Raw genomic sequence first — 19,573 nt, 5'->3', positions numbered from 1 at the left:
CTGCACACTGAATATCAATAATTATCAAAAAAAAGTGGAATTTTTGACTCATGGTCGCAAAGGGCCACCAAAACGTCCGTAACCGACGGGGCCACTTTTACTAAAATGGCTATAACTTTTGAACGGAATGAGATATCTTCACCAAACTCGGTACACATGTGTATAAGCTCGATCCTTGGTCAAATAAAAAAAAATTGCGGAGCTTGATCACTTGGTGGCGCTATAAAACGAAAAAAACATATTATTGACTATAAATACACAGCCGTTAGTCCGATAGACTTCGAAATTGGTATGCAGTCTCTTGGACCAAAGGGGCACAAGTGTCTATGAGGACATTGGCATATCTCAAAAAACATGGCCGCCATTGGCCAATGAAGTTTGAGCACCTATTTGACAAGGTTAACGGAGGTCGATCGGAACGAAACTCGGTGGGCATGTTCGACTCATGCCCCTAAAGGTCTGTAAGAATTTTGATAGAAATCGGCCACTAGTTGGTGCTAACGAGTTTTTTGGCTCTGTAATCGCGCGGCGTTTCACTCATCCACACAAGATACATATCATTTGATAGATCCCCTCATGCCGAGAAACTTTGCCTCAAGAACCATTGCTGTCAATCAAATCCTTCATTAATTATACACAAATATGTTAAAAACATACTTTTGCGAACTAGTCCTAGGTTTTTCGCCCGATCTGGATCAAACCACTGCAGTAATATTCTCTGGACTCTCTAGATCAATAATTATCAAAAAAATGTTGAATTTTGTCCTTTGGTTGGCTAAAATGGGCTAATTTAGAAAAGGGGGTGTGACCACACATACTCAAAAGCCTATAAAAACTAAACAAAAACTCAAAACTTTACAAAAATGGGTGTCAACATGTACCATGTGACCCTCAACAAGCATGCAAAGTTTCATGAAGATCGGACCGTAGGTGGCGCTATAACAGTTAAAAAGGTGTCAAAAACATGATATTTCTATTGTTTATAGAACTAAAAACCCAATTAAACGTCAATATCTTCACATATACACTATATCTTCATATCATATGATAGATCTCCTCATTCTGAACAACTTTGCCTCTAGGACCAATGTTGTCAATCAAACTGTTTTTTTAATACGTGAGATGATTTTAAAAACATACTTTAGTGAACTCGTCCTGGGTTTTCCACCCATACTCAATAAAATCAGTGCAGTACAATTCTCCTGACTCTCTTAGTCAATAATTATCAAACAAATGTTAAAGATTTGCATTTGGACAGCTATAACAGGGCCATTTCATACTAAGCTTTTTATCTAGTGTAGATTAAAGTCTACTAATACTAAAATAAAACAAAATTTCACAAACCTAAGTAAAATTATGCATCATATCATTCAAAAAAGCATATGTTTATGGACACTGGGCAAAAAAAAGGCAATTTAATAGTTATAAAGCTTACAAACAATGTACCTCTATTTCAATAAAATTACAACTATAGCCACTAGATGGCAGTAGAAGACCACTAATGGGCTTACACATATTAATAGAACAGTGCTTTGTATGGTTTAATGGCTTTATATAGTTTTCAATTCATATGTAAATGATACTTAATCACTGTTATAACTTTTCAAATCACATTTAGCCAAAGCTTAAAACTTAATTTATACAGATATATCATATTTGACAATTACACATGATTATGATTACACTGAAACATGTCAATGATATATCAAATCTTAAAAACACAAGTCTTAAGCATTTTGTCACTTATTTATTAAACAAATCTCAAATGTACAACAAAATATGTGTGCATCTGTCTGTTTGTGATCATGCTTAATGAACATAACAGTTTAACCATTTCATTTCAATGTAAGTTTCTGTTTGTGAGTGTATTCTTCATAATGGATATGTTCTGGTGTCAGCCATATATTTCATGTTGGCCAACACCCTAACAGTATAGAAGCCATAAAGCCCTTAAATACTCGAACCCCGTTAATTGCTGCTTGCAGCTATATTTATTATTATTATTCCGCCCTAAAACTGAACGTGCAGCCCAAACCGTAAGGCCTAGAGACTTGAAACTTGGTCAGATTGTCGGGACTCCGGCCAGAATCGAGGATACATAGACTCGCCCCAATCGGACTATAGGTGGCGCTACAGCGCAAAAAAGTCATTTTTTGCCATAATCTCGTAAACCGTTTGTCGTAGACTGAAAAACTTTACATCGTTGCGTTCCTTGGGTCAGGCCGAACAAAAGTGTATTACGAAATTTTTGAGTTGCGACGCACGGTTGACCCCGAAAAATGGACGTGAAGCCGAAACCTACTTTTGCGAACTAGTCCTAGGTTTTTCACCCGATCGGAACCAAACCAGTGCAGAAATATTCTCTGGACACTGAATATCAATAATTATCAAAAAAAAGTTGAATTTTTCACTCACGGTCGCAAAGCACCACCAAAACGTTTGAAAGTGAGGGGTCACTTTTACTAAAATGGCTATAACTTTTGAATGGAATGAGATATCTTCACCAAACTCGGTACACATGTGTATAAGCTTAATCTTTGGTCAAATCAAAAAAAATTGCGGAGCTTGATCACTTGGTGGCGCTATAAGACGGAAAAAACATATACACGGCTATAAATACGCAACAGTTTGTCCGATCGACTTGAAAATTGGTATGCAGTGTCTTGGACCAAAGGGCCACAAGTGTCTATGAGGACATAGGCGTATCTCAAAAAACATGGCCGCCATGAGCCAATGAAGTTGGAGCACCTATTTGACAAGGTTAACAGAGGTCAATCAGAACGAAACTCGGTGAGCATGTTCAACTCCTGCCCCTAAAGGTTTGTAAGAATTTTGAAAGAAATCGTCCACTAGTTGGCGCTAACGAGTATTTTTGGCTCTGTAATCGCGCGGCGTTTCACACATCCACACAATATGCATATCATTTGATAGATCTCCTCATGCAGAGAAAATTTGCCTCAAGAACCATTGCTGTCAATCAAACCGTTCATAAATTATTCACAAATATGTTAAAAACCTACTTTTGCGAACTAGTCCTAGGTTTTTCGCCCGATCTCGATCAAACCACTGCAGTAATATTCTCTGGACTCTCTAGATCAATAATTATCAAAAAAATGTGAAATTTTGTCCTTTGGTGGGCTATAACAGGGTCATTTACAAAAGGGGCGTGGCCACATACACTCAAAAGGCTATAGAACCTAAACAAAAACTCAAAACTTTACAAAAATTGGTGACAACGTGTACCCCATGACTCTTAATAAGCATGCATAGTTTCATGATGATCGAACCATAGGTGGCGCTATAACAGTTAAAAAGGTGTCAAAAACATGATATTTCTATTTTGTATAAAGAACTTAAAACCCAATTAAACGTCAATATCTTCACATATACAGTATATCTTCATATCATATGATAGATATCCTCATTCTGAACAACTTTGCCTCTAGGACCACTGTTGTCAATCAAACTGTTCTTTTAATACGTGATATAATTTAAAAAACATACTTTGGTGAACTTGTCCTGGGTTTTCAACCCCTACTCAATAAAATCAGTGCAGTTCAGTTCTCCAGACTCTCTTGGTCAGTAATTATCAAAAAAATGTTGAACATTTGCATTTGGACAGCTATAACAGGGCCATTTCATAATATGCTTTTTATCTAGTGTAGATTAAAGTCTACAAATACTAAAATAAAACAAAAATTAACAAACCCAAGTAAAATTATGCATCATATGATTCAAAACAAGCAGATGTTTATGGACACTGGGCAAAAAAGGCAATTTAATAGTTATAAAGCTTAAAAACAATGCACCTCTATTTCAATAAAATTACAACTATAGCCACTAGATGGCAGTAGAATACCACTAATGGGCTTACACATGTTAATAGAACAGTGCTTTGTAGGGTTTAATGGCTTTATGTAGTTTTGAATTTATATGTAAGTGATACTAAATCACTGTTATAAGTCTTCAAATCACATTTAGCCAAAGTTCAAAACTTAATTTATACAGATATATCATATTTGACAGTTACACATGATTATGATTATAGTGAAACGTGACAATGATATATCAAATCTTAAAAACACAAGTTTTAAGCATTTTGTCACTTATTTATTGCATAAATCTCAATATGTGTGCATCTGTCTGTCTCTGTAATCATGCTTAATGAACACAGTAGTTTAACCATTTCATTTCTGTGTATGTTTCTGTTTGTGAGTGTATTCTTTGTAATGGATATGTTCTGGTGTCAGCCATATATTTCGTGTTGGCCAACACCCTAACGGTATAGAAGCCGTAAAGGCCTTAAATACTCGAACCCCGCTCAATGCTGCTTGCAGCTTTAATTATCATCATTTTTGGCCAAATAGGCAGCCGTAAACAGAGGTGAGAGCGCGTTGCGGCGCAGATGCTGCGCGTCATCACGTGTGCTTACAAGCCTAGTCTGCGTATAGGGAGCGGCGGTACTGGTTGCACCAGTCTTTTTCACGAGCTCCTCTGTTTCGCTGACGCTTTCAGCCATGTTTATTCAAGATGATGCGTTGAAGCCGGCTGCAGCTAGTTACTGTAAATTTCGCGGGTAGATTGCGTCATCAAACATGCATTATCGCGATAGTGCAATAGAATTAGAATCTCTATCGTAGGCCAATTTTGTATCGTTTATATCGCATATCGTTTATATCGCCCATTACTATTTCATCAATACCCGCCAAAATGATTTTTAACCCGCATTTGGCGGGTTGGCGGGTGTTAATTTCGAACCCTGGTTTGAAGCACCTCTTTTGAATAGTTTTCTGTTGGCAGTGAGCGTTCTGCACGCTGTTTATGCGCCCCCGGCGCCTCGCGTTTTCGCCGCCTGCTGCGCCTCGCGTTTTTGCAGGAGCGCTCTCTGAGCGCCTGAATTTGAAAAAAAAAAAATCAACTCTGAGCGGAAAAACGCCCAACGTCATTCGCGTTCTTTTCCATTGTCCAATCGAATGAATGGAGAGGCGGGCCTTCTGTTGTGGTGACGAAAGTTTACCGTTGCTTAAAAAGTCCGGAGACTGCAAGAAATGGAGGAGAAACCTTTGGTGTCTATCGTGGGTAACCCGGAGCTGTATTATTTAGGGTTTCTGCTAATATGACAGTTTACTTAACAGCAAAAAACTAAGATTTTAGAGCGCTCGCGCTATAATCCTTTGATTTGACTGACAGGACAGCTGTTTTGGTCGTTGCTTAGCAACATAAAAAAACCGCAGCACACTGCTCTTTTATTAAAAGTCACCAAAAAAGGCAGTGCTGTGCTCCTCGCGTTTGTACGGTGCCCGCCAGGGGACACCTTCGGTTCACTTATGTTTGTCGTGGCCACGAGATATTAATTCTAATATGAGGTTCCCACGAATTAATATCTCGTGGCCACGACATAATATCATGTTCCCACGAGTTTATATGTCGTGGCCACGACAAACATAAGTGAACCGAAGGTGTCCCCTGGCGGGCACCGTACGTTTGAACTAAAAGACGTGTTCGGTGTTTTTATTTAAACCTAAATAAGTTCGTCTGTCAGTTGGCAGGCAGTTTTGGTCGCTTTATTAAAAGTTGTTGCTGTGTGCAGTGTGTAAAATAAAATAAAAATAGTTTTACCCTCCTGCTGACTATAGTGTCGTGCCCCTCCCAACCCATTCACACACACACATAGGCCTAGATGATTCGACTATCGGTCGACTATAGAAAGATTCGAAAATTCTGATTCGACTATGAAAATTCATAGTCGGGGACAGCCCTAGATATTTCACAGTATTTTTGTTTCATTGTACTTTTTGATCAAATCATTCCTGCTATGGTGAGCATAAGAGACTTCTTTAATCTTATTATCCTCAAACTTTTGATTTCAACGCTATTGTAGATTAGTAAATTAGTTATGGCTTGCTCATTAAGCCATTTTTTTTTTACCATATGGACATAAGCTAATCAAATTCTCTGTCTGTTTCATCAGTCTGGCAATCCCAAACTCACACCCTGAGTATTTACTGTGCTTGACCACATGCTAATCTACTGGACAGAACTTGAGATCAGTTAACCAGGAGAACAAGTCTAGGCTCTGCTTCCCAGAAACATTATAAGTGGATTATAAAAGTGATTCACGCCAATGTTTTCTATGATCTCTTTAGATGTCCAGTGCTTAGCAGAGAGAGCCAGCACTAAACAGTTAATTGCAGTGAAAGACACAGAAAAGAATATTATAATTAAAAGAATATTAGTTTTCCGTTTTCCTCGGTCTCTCTTTTCTTCTCCCTATCTTTCTCACCAGCCCTGGTTTATATCCAGACAGACCAAAATCATTCAAGCACCAGGGGCCAATTTCAATCAATAACAGTTTGGGCACAATGAAAAAGAGAGAGAGAGCTGGCTGTCTTACAAATGCTCAGACATGAGCGACAGAAAGAAAAAGAGACACGATGAAAGGTGTCATTTGCACTTCAAGCAAGAGCATGGGGCTTAGACAAACAGTTTGCCCTTTTCATCCCTTGCCCTTCAAGCATTATTGTGGCAGAGAACTTTGCACATACTGTAGCTACATTATCGGCAGCTGGCATGACACAATTTGTCCTTGTCTGGCAGGACAAATGATGTGGACTGTACTGTGAGGGGTCCTGTTAACAGATAACTAATTAAATATAACAAGAATAAATGCCCTCCAGGGGTTAGGGAAATACCTTCTACTCAGCACCACAGGACAGGCTCTCCCAGGAGCCCTTCAGTTCTTAAAAGGTCACGATAACATGATGTCCTCATGGCAGATGCAGCTCAGGCTACAAGTATTTTCAGTTTGCATGTAACCCGCTGGGTCTTATTATGGACGTCTAGGTTTACTGTGTCAGATCAAAGAATACTTTACATTATATATACATGACTACTGACCATGTTTTATGGACAGGCCACTTGCAACGAATTCAGACTCTTTGTGTGGCTTTCTATTCTACCACCTGTAGTATTATGATGGTTATCATTATACAATTTAACATGAAAAGTAAATTGATGACAAATCAATCACCCTCAGGCCATCCAAAATTTAGCATTACTTCACATGCTCATCAATGGATCCTCTGTAGTGAATGGGTGCCATCAGAATTAGTGTCTAAACAGCTGATAAAAACATCCCAATAATCCACAAGTGTTTTGTGAGGAATAGTGTTTTCGTAAGAAACAAATCAATCACAAGGCATTTTAACTTTACACAATCACGTCTGGCCATAATACAAAAGTCTATAATAAGTCCATCCCCTGATATTTTCTAATATCAAAATCCACCATATTTGTTTACAGCTGATTTGAACTGTTTTCACTTGTAAACATTGCTTGATCTGTGCATATTTCTCTCCTGAATCTGCCTTTTTTTTTATTGAAGAAAGCATTATTGGACAGAGGACTTTTATTGGTTTACTTGTGATGGTTTTATCAGCTGTTTGGATTCTCATTCTGATGGCACCCATGAGGATCTATTGGTGAGTGAGTGGTGTAATGCTAAATTTCTCTAAATCTGTCGAGAGAAACAAACTCATCTACATTTTGGATGGCCTGAGGGTGAGTACGTTTTCAGCAAATTTTCATTTTTGGGGGAACTATTCCTTTAAAGAAATATGTGACCCTGGACCACTAAACCAGTTATAAGGGTCAATTTTTTGAAATTGAGATTTATACATCTTCTGAAAGCTAAACAAATAAGCTTGTTAGGATAGGACAATATTTGGTCAAGATACAACTCTTAGAAAATCTGGAGTCTGAGACTGCAAAAAATCTAAATATTGAGAAAATCGCCTTTAAAGTTGTCCAAATTAAGTTCTGTGCAATGCATATTACTAATCAAAAATTATACTTTGATATATTTACTGTAGAAAATGTACAAAATATCTTTATGGAACATGAGCTTTAATTAATATCCTAATGATTTTTGGCATAAATGAAAAATCTAAATTTTGTCCCATACAATGTATTTTTGGCTATTGCTACAAATATACCTGTGCTACTTAAGACTGGTTTTGTGGTTCAGGGTCACATAAATGGTTTTATAAATGTAAAATTAATGGTACTGATTTAGTTTGGTTGTCTGTGTGTAAGAACATCCTCTCACAGCATGATGGCCTTCTGCATATCTACTGCTCAAATGTGATGGTTAATGTTTCCGTAATGAAAGCTTCATTCAAGTAGGCTTTGGTCTCGTCACCCCGTCCGAGATCTTTCAGCACCTCGGCACCTTCTATTTCAGAGTACAGACACACACGGATAAACACTTACACGCCCTCATGCAACCATAACCCCTATAACCTTCTACCACACCCGTGATCTCAGAATTGTGCTGGCAAGGCATTTTGTGGTAACAGTGTCCTCAGATATGTTCACCATCTTTTCTGATGTAAGTTTCCTCATTTCAGCTGTTCTCATCTAACTCCTTTTCTTCCAAAGTCTGTTTCAGCTAAAAGTGTTTGGTAATACTACCTTTTTTCGAGCTATGGTGGTTTGTATAAAATATCTCAATAAAAAGCCAATATTTGATATTGAATAAAATATATGAAGTATTTTATAGGTTGATTGTTTTAACAATAGTCAAAGTAATATAAAGTTACTGTAAGTAAGTGAGGCAATAGTCCAATAGACAAGCTGTGAACACCCTGTATTTGCACTTGAGGTTTGGGTCTGGCTGTGTTGACATGACACCCTTTAAATCAGCATTGCCTCTGAATTACCTTACACAGGGTTCAAGTGTTTCTGGCCAGTTCGGTGCCTTTGGGTGCCAGTGCAACATCGCTACCAAAAATGTTATATTCATTGGACTTCTTGAATATCCTCTTTTTATGCTTTGCAAACATCTTTAATGCATTCCATGCATTCATTGTTTCAAATCTGCTGATTTATTGGCAATGTAATATAATAACTTTGGACTTACATTATAGTTCAAAACCTTGGGGTCAGTAAGATTTTTTTTAAAGAAATTAGCAAGAATGCATTAAATTGATCAGTAAAGACATTTATAATTTCCAGTTCAAATAAATGTTGTTCTTTTTTCTATTCATTTAAGAATCCTGAAAAAATTTACAGTTGAAGTCAAAGGTTTACATACACCTTGCAGTATCTTCAAAATGTTAATTATTTTACCAAAATAAGAAGGATCATACAAAATGCATGTTATTTTTTATTTAGCACTGACCTGAATAAGATATTTCACGTAAAAGATGTTTACATATAGTCCACAAGAGAAAATAATAGTTTGAATTTATAAAAATGATACCATTCAAAAGTTTACATACACTTTTGAAAAATTCTTAATACTGTGTTGTTACCTGAATGATCCACAGCTGTTTTTTTTTTTTGTTTAGGGATAGTTGTTCATGAGTCCCTTGTTTGTTCTGATTCTGAACAGTTAAACTGCCTGCCATTCTTCATAAAAGTCCTATTAAAGAAGGTTCAAACTTTTACTGATGATTCAGAAAACACGATGCATTAAGAGCCGGGGGTGAAAAATTTTGAATTCAAAGATTAGGGTAAATTTAACTTATTTTGTCTTCTGGGAAACACATAAGTATCTTCTATAGCTTCTAAAGGGTAGTACTAAATTAAAAAAATATAATATTTAGGCAAAATAAGAAAAATGTACACATTTACAGTGAGCTGTACATGTACAGCATCAGTGAGCATTTACACCTTCTGTTATAGTTGCATAAGAGTTCCTCAGTTGTCCCCAGTGTGAAAAGATGGATCAAAATCATACAGTCATTGTTGGAATGGGTTCAAATACACAAATCTTGAAAAACCAAAAAACTTGACTTCAACTGTAGCATGTTTTCCAAAAATATTAAGATGTTTTCAACACTGATATTATTAAGAAATGCTTCTTAAGCACCAAATCAGCATATGAGATTTCTGAAAGGTCTTAAAACTGGAGTAATAATTGCTAAAAAAAATCATCTTTGCCATCACATGAGTTTTGGATCAAATTAATGCAGCCTTGGTGACATTCAAAAAAAAAAAAAAAATCGTAATGATCCCAGTCTTTTGAATGCTAGTGTATTTGTGCGGACACTTAGTGTACTATGTAAGGCAACATGTGTACATCTACTTGTGCAACTGTTAGGGCCACAAGCTCTTAACATTGCCCACGCACAATCACCATAAACCATGCATGCCCATAAAGCATATCCAAATACATATGTAACCTTTCTGAAGGAGGAAACCATAAATCTTGTTAATGGGCCCAGATATAGATATCCACTACTGCCCATCTACGGTCATTATGGCATTAAAACTGAACCTAGGCCAAGGTCACACCAGCATGTGCTAGGAACATATTAACAGATCCTACAGGATATAGCATATAGATGAATATACTGTAGGTGAATACATATTTTTAGTAGTTTCCAAGCTTGATGCTCCTTGTGGCAAGGTAATGTCACTCTGTCCAGTGTGAAAGGTGAAAAGAAACCACATGAAAGTTTCTAGTATATAGTTTCTGATAACAACTAGTGCCATGAGACTACGATTAACACGTCTAATTCTGCCAATAAATCTTGCCATGGTGTTCAGAATAGCCTGGTCAGACTTTCCTTCTCGTATTTATCTTCGGGTTGACTTCATGTCAGCTAATTTTTTATTTTATTTTATATTTTGTATATTGATAAAGTGAATTATTACTACCATCCAGAATTCTAAACAATTGTAAAAAAAAAAAAAAAAAAAAATTAATTACAATTTTCGAAGAATCATGTGACACTTAAGACTGGAGTAATGCCTGCTGAAAATTCAGCTTTTCCAACACAGGGGAAAAATCTTATTATTAATCAGTTATTTTAAATTGAAAAATATTTAACAAAATTAATTTTAATGTATTTGCATTAAAATGAATGCAAGTATTTTTTTTTTAAATGCTCCGGGTGTGTGTTCACGGTGTGTGTGTGTGTTCACTACTGTGTGTGCACTTGGATGGGTTAAATGCAGAGCACAAATTCCTAGTATGGGTCACCTACTTGGTCTCACTTCACCTCCTTTCCTTTCCTTTCCTTTCCTTTCCTTTCCTTTCCTTTCCTTTCCTTTCCTTTCCTTTCCTTTCCTTTCCTTTAATTAATTGCTATTTTATTGGTTTTAAAATAGGTATTAATATTCAGCTGGCTTATAAATGGCAGTCACTTTAAATATTGTCTTTTTTAGAAGCTTGATGAAAGCCAATGTTGCATCAAGACCGAATATGGATGGCACACTGATAAATTAGTTGGCTTTACTGCCTCATAAATCTCCAGTTTTAAATGCTTGCATTATTTTTGGACACCACCAAGGTGTCCAAAACGCTTACTGTATGTGTGAGGTCCACAGATGTGGCCATTTAGTTCACAGTAGGGTTGTTTGGACGTTTTTATGCCATTACAAAAAAGAAAAGCAATTGTATGAGGGAGAGGAGGGGGGAAAGAAATCATAATCTCCTGGTATTTATTTTGTCAACGTTCAATCAACTGGATAAGCCTGTGGCTGTGTCTACTTCCAGAACAAACAAACCAGCGTCATAAATCTTTTTCAGACTGTGTTCAGACTTTCATCAAGCCATGGGATCATCACCATAGCTTTATGTTGCGGGCCATATCACTGGATGTCTGGGACGTGACAGCAGATTGTCACCTTCTATAACACAACAGTCCATGTAATTGTTTGTTCGAAGATTCCTTCACTTACTTTTCATCAGAACTAAACTGATTGTCAGCTAGCAGGTGACTGATGCAGTGAAGGTCATCATGCAGCATAGTTTAGCTCACCATCTTTTAAGTCACGACCCTTTGCTGTGTGATGAATTTACGAGTGCAATCATGCGTTGTGTATAGCTGCTTTATTGAGTTTGCATTCAGCTGCTTGGCATGACTGGCCCTTCAGCTCAAGGGTCTATTTGGAGCAAGCAGCACATTGTGGTAGTGTAATCCAGACAGACAGCAAAACATTGTGTTCTTTGCCTTGTGTGAAATGTGAATATGTCATCATAGGAATGTGAATATGATGAAATGCAGTTTAGATGAGCAAAACAATTGTTGAGGTAATAATGATATCTGAGCAGTGATGATGATGACAAAAGTGACAAATAAAACAAATGACTTACAAATGAAAGATGAGCTGTCATAGTGTGTTGGAATTGAAATGGTATATCAATCTGAGCATAATGGAGATGCTGGAATTTATAAGAATACCACAGCAGACACACTGTAGGCTTCTCCAGACAGTCTCGCCACAGTCCCACACAACCATTATAGGCAAATGTCAATGTCAAAAGCTCAACTCAAAGATGAGGAACAACGAGCTTTCCCATTGTGCTGTATTCTGTAATTGTAAGTTCCAGTAACAGTAAAGCACTGTTACAGTAAAGCACTTACAAAGAACGTACACAGGGCAAAGCTTAAAAAGTTTAAAAGCTTGTATTTTTGTTGAAGCTCTTACATGACTTAAGTAAAAATCATTATTATTTATGTTGTAATGTAGGCTCCATCCCTCCTCCGTGACCCTAAAGCAAGTATGGAATGGTGGAAGGAAGGACGGTTGGGAGGAAGGAAGGAAGTTGTCTAAGTCATAATTTTTGAGGTAAGAACATCTGGTTATGCATTAAAGGGGACATTGGATGCAAAATGTTCTTTTACATGGTTTGCATATAAATGTGTCTTAGCATTGTGTGGACACAACCACCCTACAATGTTAAAAAACTATTTACTTATTTTTTTTAATCCCCAAAAAACTTAAATAGTCTCAATTATCAAGCTGTTTTGATTTTCGGAGAAATTTGATGTCATTTTGCTTAAGTCCTGCCCACGACCGCTGACTGACCTGACCTGACCCGTATTCCATGTTTAAGCCTTCTGCCAGTTGTACGCTGTCCACCATTTTCTTACACTAACTCTCACGCTTTATGTTTTTTATGATGATTTGCAAATCGACATGTCCTCTTTTACAAAAGAGAGAGGTGGGGTGAGCAGTAGCTCATTATCATTTCAAGGGGCATGTGCCAAAATGGGTCACTGTGAAGAGAGCTGTTTTTCACAAGGTAGAAAATGTTTAACACGAACACTTAGGAATTTTGACCAAAGTATGTTGCAGACATTGCATGAAGACCCTAAAGAATCATACCAAATTGTGGAAAATGGGCATCCGATGTCTTTTTTATAGGTATATCACATATTTTCACTATAAAGTATCATGCTCAAACATATAATGTTGGATGTCTACAGTTGAGATCAAAAGTTTACATACACCTTGCAAAATCTGCAAAATGTTAATTATTTTACCAAAATAAGAATGATCATACGAAATGTATGTTATTTTTTATTTAGTACTGACCTGAGTAAGATATTTCACATAAAGGACTTTTGCGTATAGTCCACAAGAGGAAATAATAGTTGAATTTATATAAAATGGCCCTGTTCAAAAATATAAATACACTTGATTCTTAATACTGTGATGTTACCTGAATGTTTTTTTTTTTTTGTTTAGTGATAGTTGGTCAGTCCCTTCTTTGTCCTGAACAGTTAAACTGCCCGCTGTTCTTCAGAGAAATCCTTCAGGTCCCACAAATTCTTTGGTTTTTCAGCATTTTTGTGTATTTGAACCCTTTTCAATAATGACTGTATGATTTTTGAAATCCATCTTTTCACACTGAGGACAACTGAGGGACTCATATGCAACTATTACAGAAGGTTCAAACGCTCAGTGATGCTTCAGAAGAAAACACAAGGCAATAAGAACCAGGGGGTGAAACATTTTTAACAGAATGAAGATGTGTACTTTTTTTTGTTGTTGTTGTTGTCTAAATATCATATTATTTTCCATTTAGTACTGCCCTTTAGAAGCTACAGAAGATACTTACATGCTTCCCAGAAGACAGAATTTTTCACCCCCGGCTCTAAATGCATCATGTTTCCTTCTGGAGCATCAGTGAGCATTTGAACCTTCAGTAATAGTTGCATATGAGTCCCTCAGTTGTCCTCAGTGTAAAAAGATGGATCTCAAAATCATACAGTCATTGCTGGAAAGGGTTCAAATACACAAAAAGCTGAAAAACCAAAGAATTTGTGGGACCTGAAGGATTTTTCTGAAGAACAGCGGGCAGTTTAACTGTTCAGGACAAACAAGGGACTCATGAACAACTATCACTAAACAAAAAAACACAGCTGTGGATCAGTCAAGTAACAGCACAGTATTAAGAATCAAGTGTATGTAAACATTTAAACAGGGTAATTTTTAATTACAAGGTAATTATTTTCTCTTGTGGACAATATGTAAATGTCTTTTATGTGGAGTATCTTATTCAAGTCAGTACTAAATTAAAAATAACATGCATTTTGTATGATCCCTCTTATTTTGGTAAAATAATTAACATTTTGCAGATTCTGCGGAATGCAGAACATTTCTATAGAGTATCAGAGGTAGCTTGTGTTGGAGCAATGCACTTATGGTCACTGCCCCAGACAGCAGAGGACGATCCATTGTTAGTGTAAAGAATAAGGGAGGAGAAAAGGATGCGAATTGGAGAGAGAACAACAAAATCCTTTCATCCACAGAATTAGTGGGTTACATCAACCAGTTCAGCCGGGGATGGAGGGGAACATACCAAAGCAACAATCAGTCCATAATCATGAAACATATACCAAATACTGCAAAAATTAAAATGAAATGTACAGATTTATTTAAAGACTAATGTTGATTGTTGTTCTGCTCTGATTGTCTCTTTCATAATGTGGGAGATCCTGTATGTGTAATGATATCTGAACCAGTGTTAATCTGGGCTGAGTGAGAAGAGGAATGCGACATGAAGTAAGCAACAGTATCCTCTAGTCATGTGATCAAGACAAGAAATCTAGACCGCAAATGCACAGCTATGAAGCTAGCAGGAACAGAGGGGGGTTTCCTAAATATGTCTCAAATGTATTAAAAACATCTTTCTTGTTATCCTAAATGTAACAGTTTCTACAGCTACATTAAAACAACTACCAGGCTGACTTTGTCTAGATCATATGTTGGGTTAAAAGGTTCAAGAGTGCATTTTATACATGATAATGACATTGTAAACTGCAGACACAACAGGTGCTAGTCAGGCAGCGGAAAACCAACCCTTTGAGCTGCTTGTTTTTCATGCTAGTTGGTCTAAGGACCATTATAAATGAATACAACATGGATTATATAATTAGACTATTGCTATCAGGGGATACTGACTCACACGAAAGGAATGAAACCAGACATGACTAGTCTATGATTATAAATGCCTTCACTAGTAAATTAGATTTGATGTGACACTGCCAAAAATCCTTTTAAAGACTTTGCAAATCATATTCAAGTTATTGCTAGTTCATTTCATAAGACTACGCAGTAGAAAAACTTATTCTTTAATGAGTATTTTAGTCTTGTTTTTCAGTTAAACTATCTAAAAATCATTAAAACAAGATACATGTAAATGAGCAACACTGTGTAAGACATTAAGACTTGTTTTCATATATGTGACCCTGGACCACAAAACCAGTCTTAAGTCGCTGGGGTATGTTTGTAGCAATAGCCAAAAATACATTGTATGGGTCAAAATTATTGATTTTTCTTTTATGTCAAAAATCATTAGGAAATTAAGTAAAGATCATGTTCCATGAAGATTTTTTGTAAAATTCCTACTGTAAATGTATCAAAATGTAATTTTTGATTAGTAATGTGCATTGTTAAGATCCTAATTTGGACAAATTTTAAAGGTGATTTTCTCAGGATTTTGATTTTTTTGCACCCTCAGATTCCAGATTTTCAAATAGATGTATCTCGGCCAAATATTGTCCTATCCTAACAAACCATACATCAATAGAAAGCTTATTTACTGAGCTTTCATATTATATATACAGCTCAGTTTTGTAAAATTTAACCTTATGACTGGTTTTGTGGTCCAGGGTCACATATTGTATCTTGAACAAAAGTGTATTTTGTCATAGTGTACTGGAAAAACTGAACTTTTTATAGTTAAAAAGCAAATGGAAAAGTCAAAACTACATTGGTATTAAATTCTCTGGAAAACGCCTCTATTGTTGCTCTTTGAATGCATTTATCTTGTTTTAACAGAGTAATTTTTTTGCAATGTAGGTAAGTTATTACTAAAACCCATTTGAAAAGTTGCTGTACTTTTAAAAAGTCAGTTGATTCATCGTCAACACAAAGTTTAGGACAAGACAACCAAAAACAGGCACATGAGCAGGACACAAACCGCAACAAATCTCACATCCAGATAGGTTAGCGAATTAAACGGCATAAGAAGGGAGACAAACACACATGACATTCTTTTTGTTCTCTCTTTTTCATGTCCAGCATTTCAAGCCACACATTTTCTGGGTCGACTGCTGCCTTGAAGTAAATTACAACTGATCTGGAATCAGCATAAAAGGTTGGTTTTAAAACACATCTCCACTTACCTATTTGGGACATTTGGTTGGGAGAAGGGAGCCAGGCTATTGGCCTGTTTGTTGACATTGTTATTTGTGATAGCATTTGTTGTGCCATCTTGGGAATTTAGTTTCTTATTGCTCATTATCATGCTTCCACCCCAGAAAAGCTGAACGGAGGGCAAATGTGCTCCTGTAGCACTCACACCTGCTCTTGACCCCAAAAAGACCTTAAAATCCACAAATAAGCCAGCCCTCGGGAATACAGAGTCTGAGGTTCACAGAATGCTTTCAGCAGGATGAAAAAGTGTCTAATTGATGAGAAATCAACACATGATGGGATGCTGGTTGTAGTGGATAGTCTTAGGATGATTGATTGGTTGCTGATCCTTACCTGGAGGTGCAAACAGGGTATTGTTTATGGGTTGATACACAAAATGACCTGGTGAAGGGGTAATAAATAAGCGCTGAGAGTAACGGGTCACAAAAAATAAGTTCCAAAAAAATGACAACATCCAGAGCTCTGTAGGTAGAAATTCTTCATTTGACGTGCATCGTAGAAAATGATCTTTCTTCAACAAATGATTTGATAAAATCAAGCTGACAAAAATGACACTTTCAAATGCTGCACAAAAATGAAAAGTCTCAAAACAACAAATTTATCCATCCTAGGTGTCTTCTCTGACATCTATCAAAGATCAGGGTGGGATTGCAAAGGGTGTCCTGGGATTTCAAGCCACACGGCTTCTGCCATCCGGATCAGTCAGCTGGTGTAGCTGGGCCAAAGTGTCACATGCCGGACGTCTGTAGGGAGGGGAGAGAAGGGCGATCTTGTGGGAGAGAGAGAGAGAGAAAGAGCGAGAGAGGTATGGTATTTGCCTCTCTCCCTGCTTGGTAGCAAAGGGTAATTTAAAGAGACATTCCTTCCTTCTATATCCTATGCCCCCATTCCTCTCTCTCTTTATATCTCTGTTTTGCTCTCATAGCTATATGCTGACCCCATGTGTTGGCTCAATCTCTTGCAAATTTTTATTTTAAATAGATACGATCACAAGATCTCTCATTGGAGTCATTTTAACTATTTATTTAAAATATCCCACTAGTAAGATTAGCAGCACTCCATTTTGCAAGGCCTCAAGATCATGTCACCTATCGTCCAACATTTATAGTCTGGAATTATAGTTCACCATTCAGAATTGCATTTAGAATGCTTCATAAAATTCAAATTTGAACTGAGGTAGCATTAGAAAATAGAATGTTAATTGCAATTTGAATTTAAATTAAAAGGAATTGGAATGAAAATTTGAATTACAAGACAACGTTTTAAAAGCTTTGAGGTTTGCTAGGCCTCAGGATCGATGGATGGATGGATAAGAAAAAAACGTCACTTCCTGTTTGTCGTAGCGCATACCTTGAGTTGAAGCTCCGTCGAGTTAAACTATTATTTTCTACTTTTAAATCTAAAAACAATTCTATACACCATAATTTTTGTTTTTCATAACATGTGAATATACACCCTGTTGTGTTTTACAACAAAAACAATCGGAACGCCTTGTTATCATTAGTTTTTATTTGCTTTCCCGAGCCTGCTACTTAGTTAGCTTATAGCGCGTTTAGCACTTGCCAGCGTGGTCGCGGCTAATCTTGCTTACATTGTTTATTCTCTATTCACACACATTTCAACTGTTTACATTGTTTATTCTCTATTCACACACATTTCAACTGTTTACTCACTGTTACTTGCTTTAATGGCGAATTTGTGTCTACCTTTGAGTGCAGGTGAAGACACGTTCGAGCTGCACGCGGTGCGGGTCGAGCTGGAAGCCGTGGAGAAGCAGATCCAGGGGTTGCTCAAACGGCAGTTTGAGTTGCAGGAGAGGAAGACTGCACTCGAATCTGTCCGGGTAAGTATTCAGCACGATACTAACACCCTCATCACCTCTACTCCGTGTGCTTCTCTGCACAGGTCAGGCGCACCCAGGACGCGATCATCCCGGCTGTCGTTCACTCCGGCGCCGGGACACCACGGACCCTGGGTGCAGCAGCAGCCGAAGACGCGAGCCAGGCCCCGGGCGAGGACCTCTCCCCCTCCGCCGCCTCCGGTCTTCGAGATCTCCACCCGGAACCGCTTCGCTCCCCTCCGCGAGACGGAACACGACGCTGTGATCGTCGGAGACTCCATCGTCCGGTACGTTCGTGCTAACTTAGCTAACGGTAAAGTGCACACTCGCTGTTTCTCTGGTGCTCGCGTTCTCGATGTTTCTTCACAGATACCTGCCATCCTGAAGGACGATGTGAGCGTCGGCGCGATCGTCCTGCACGCGGGCGTGAACGACGTCAAGCTGCGGCAGACGGAGGTCCTGAAGAGGGATTTCGGGAGCCTGATCGAGACGGTACGCAGCACAGCGCCCGCGACGAAGATCATCGTGTCAGGACCGCTTCCCACGTATCGACGTGGACACGAAAGGTTCAGTAGACTTTTTGCTCTAAATGAATGGTTGTTGTCATGGTGTAAAGAACAGAAACTGCTCTTTGTTAATAATTGGAATCTTTTCTGGGAGCGCCCTAGGCTTTACCGCGCTGATGGCCTGCACCCCAGCAGAGTCGGAGCAGAACTGCTGTCGGACAACATCTCCAGGACGCTGCGCTCCATTTGACTAGTAAGCAATTCTTCAAATAGTTGCGATGATGGCTTTTGTTATGCACATTTAAACGATAGTACTGGTGCTGTCCAATCTATAAAGACTGTGTCTGTTCCTCGAATAGTGAGGTCAAAACAAAAATTTAATGAAGGATCTAGAAAAAATCTAATCGTGATTAAACCAGAAAAATGCACAATAAATGAACAAAAACAATTTTTAAAGCTTGGGCTCCTAAATATTAGATCACTCGCACCCAAAGCACTTATTGTAAATGAAATAATCACAGATAATAGCTTTGATGTACTCTGCTTGACTGAAACTTGGCTAAAACCAAATGATTTTATTGGTCTGAATGAGTCTACTCCACCAAACTACTGTTATAAGCATGAGCCTCGTCAGATCGGTCGTGGCGGTGGTGTTGCAACAATTTATAGTGATATTTTCAATGTTACTCAGAAAACAGGGTACAGGTTTAATTCATTTGAAGTACTCCTACTTAATGTTACTCTGTCAGATATGCAAAATAAATCT

The 19,573-nt window shown here is 37.7% G+C and overlaps 1 protein-coding gene across 1 annotated transcript in view; it reads right to left on the bottom strand.

Moving 5' to 3' along the window:
- Positions 1-12,879, bottom strand: part of LOC141331612 (uncharacterized) — a 63,592-nt gene extending 50,713 nt beyond the window's left edge. The window contains exon 1 of the mRNA XM_073836660.1: positions 12,823-12,879. Coding sequence (XP_073692761.1) covers positions 12,823-12,879 — 57 coding nt within the window. The remainder of the gene's footprint in view (positions 1-12,822) is intronic.
- Between the last annotated feature and the right edge of the window lie 6,694 nt (positions 12,880-19,573).

The sequence above is a fragment of the Garra rufa genome, chromosome 3 (genome assembly GCF_049309525.1).
Source record: "Garra rufa chromosome 3, GarRuf1.0, whole genome shotgun sequence".
Lineage (NCBI taxonomy): Eukaryota > Metazoa > Chordata > Actinopteri > Cypriniformes > Cyprinidae > Garra > Garra rufa.
Note: the sequence above shows the minus strand (reverse complement) of the source record. Positions and strands in the feature narration are given on the sequence as shown.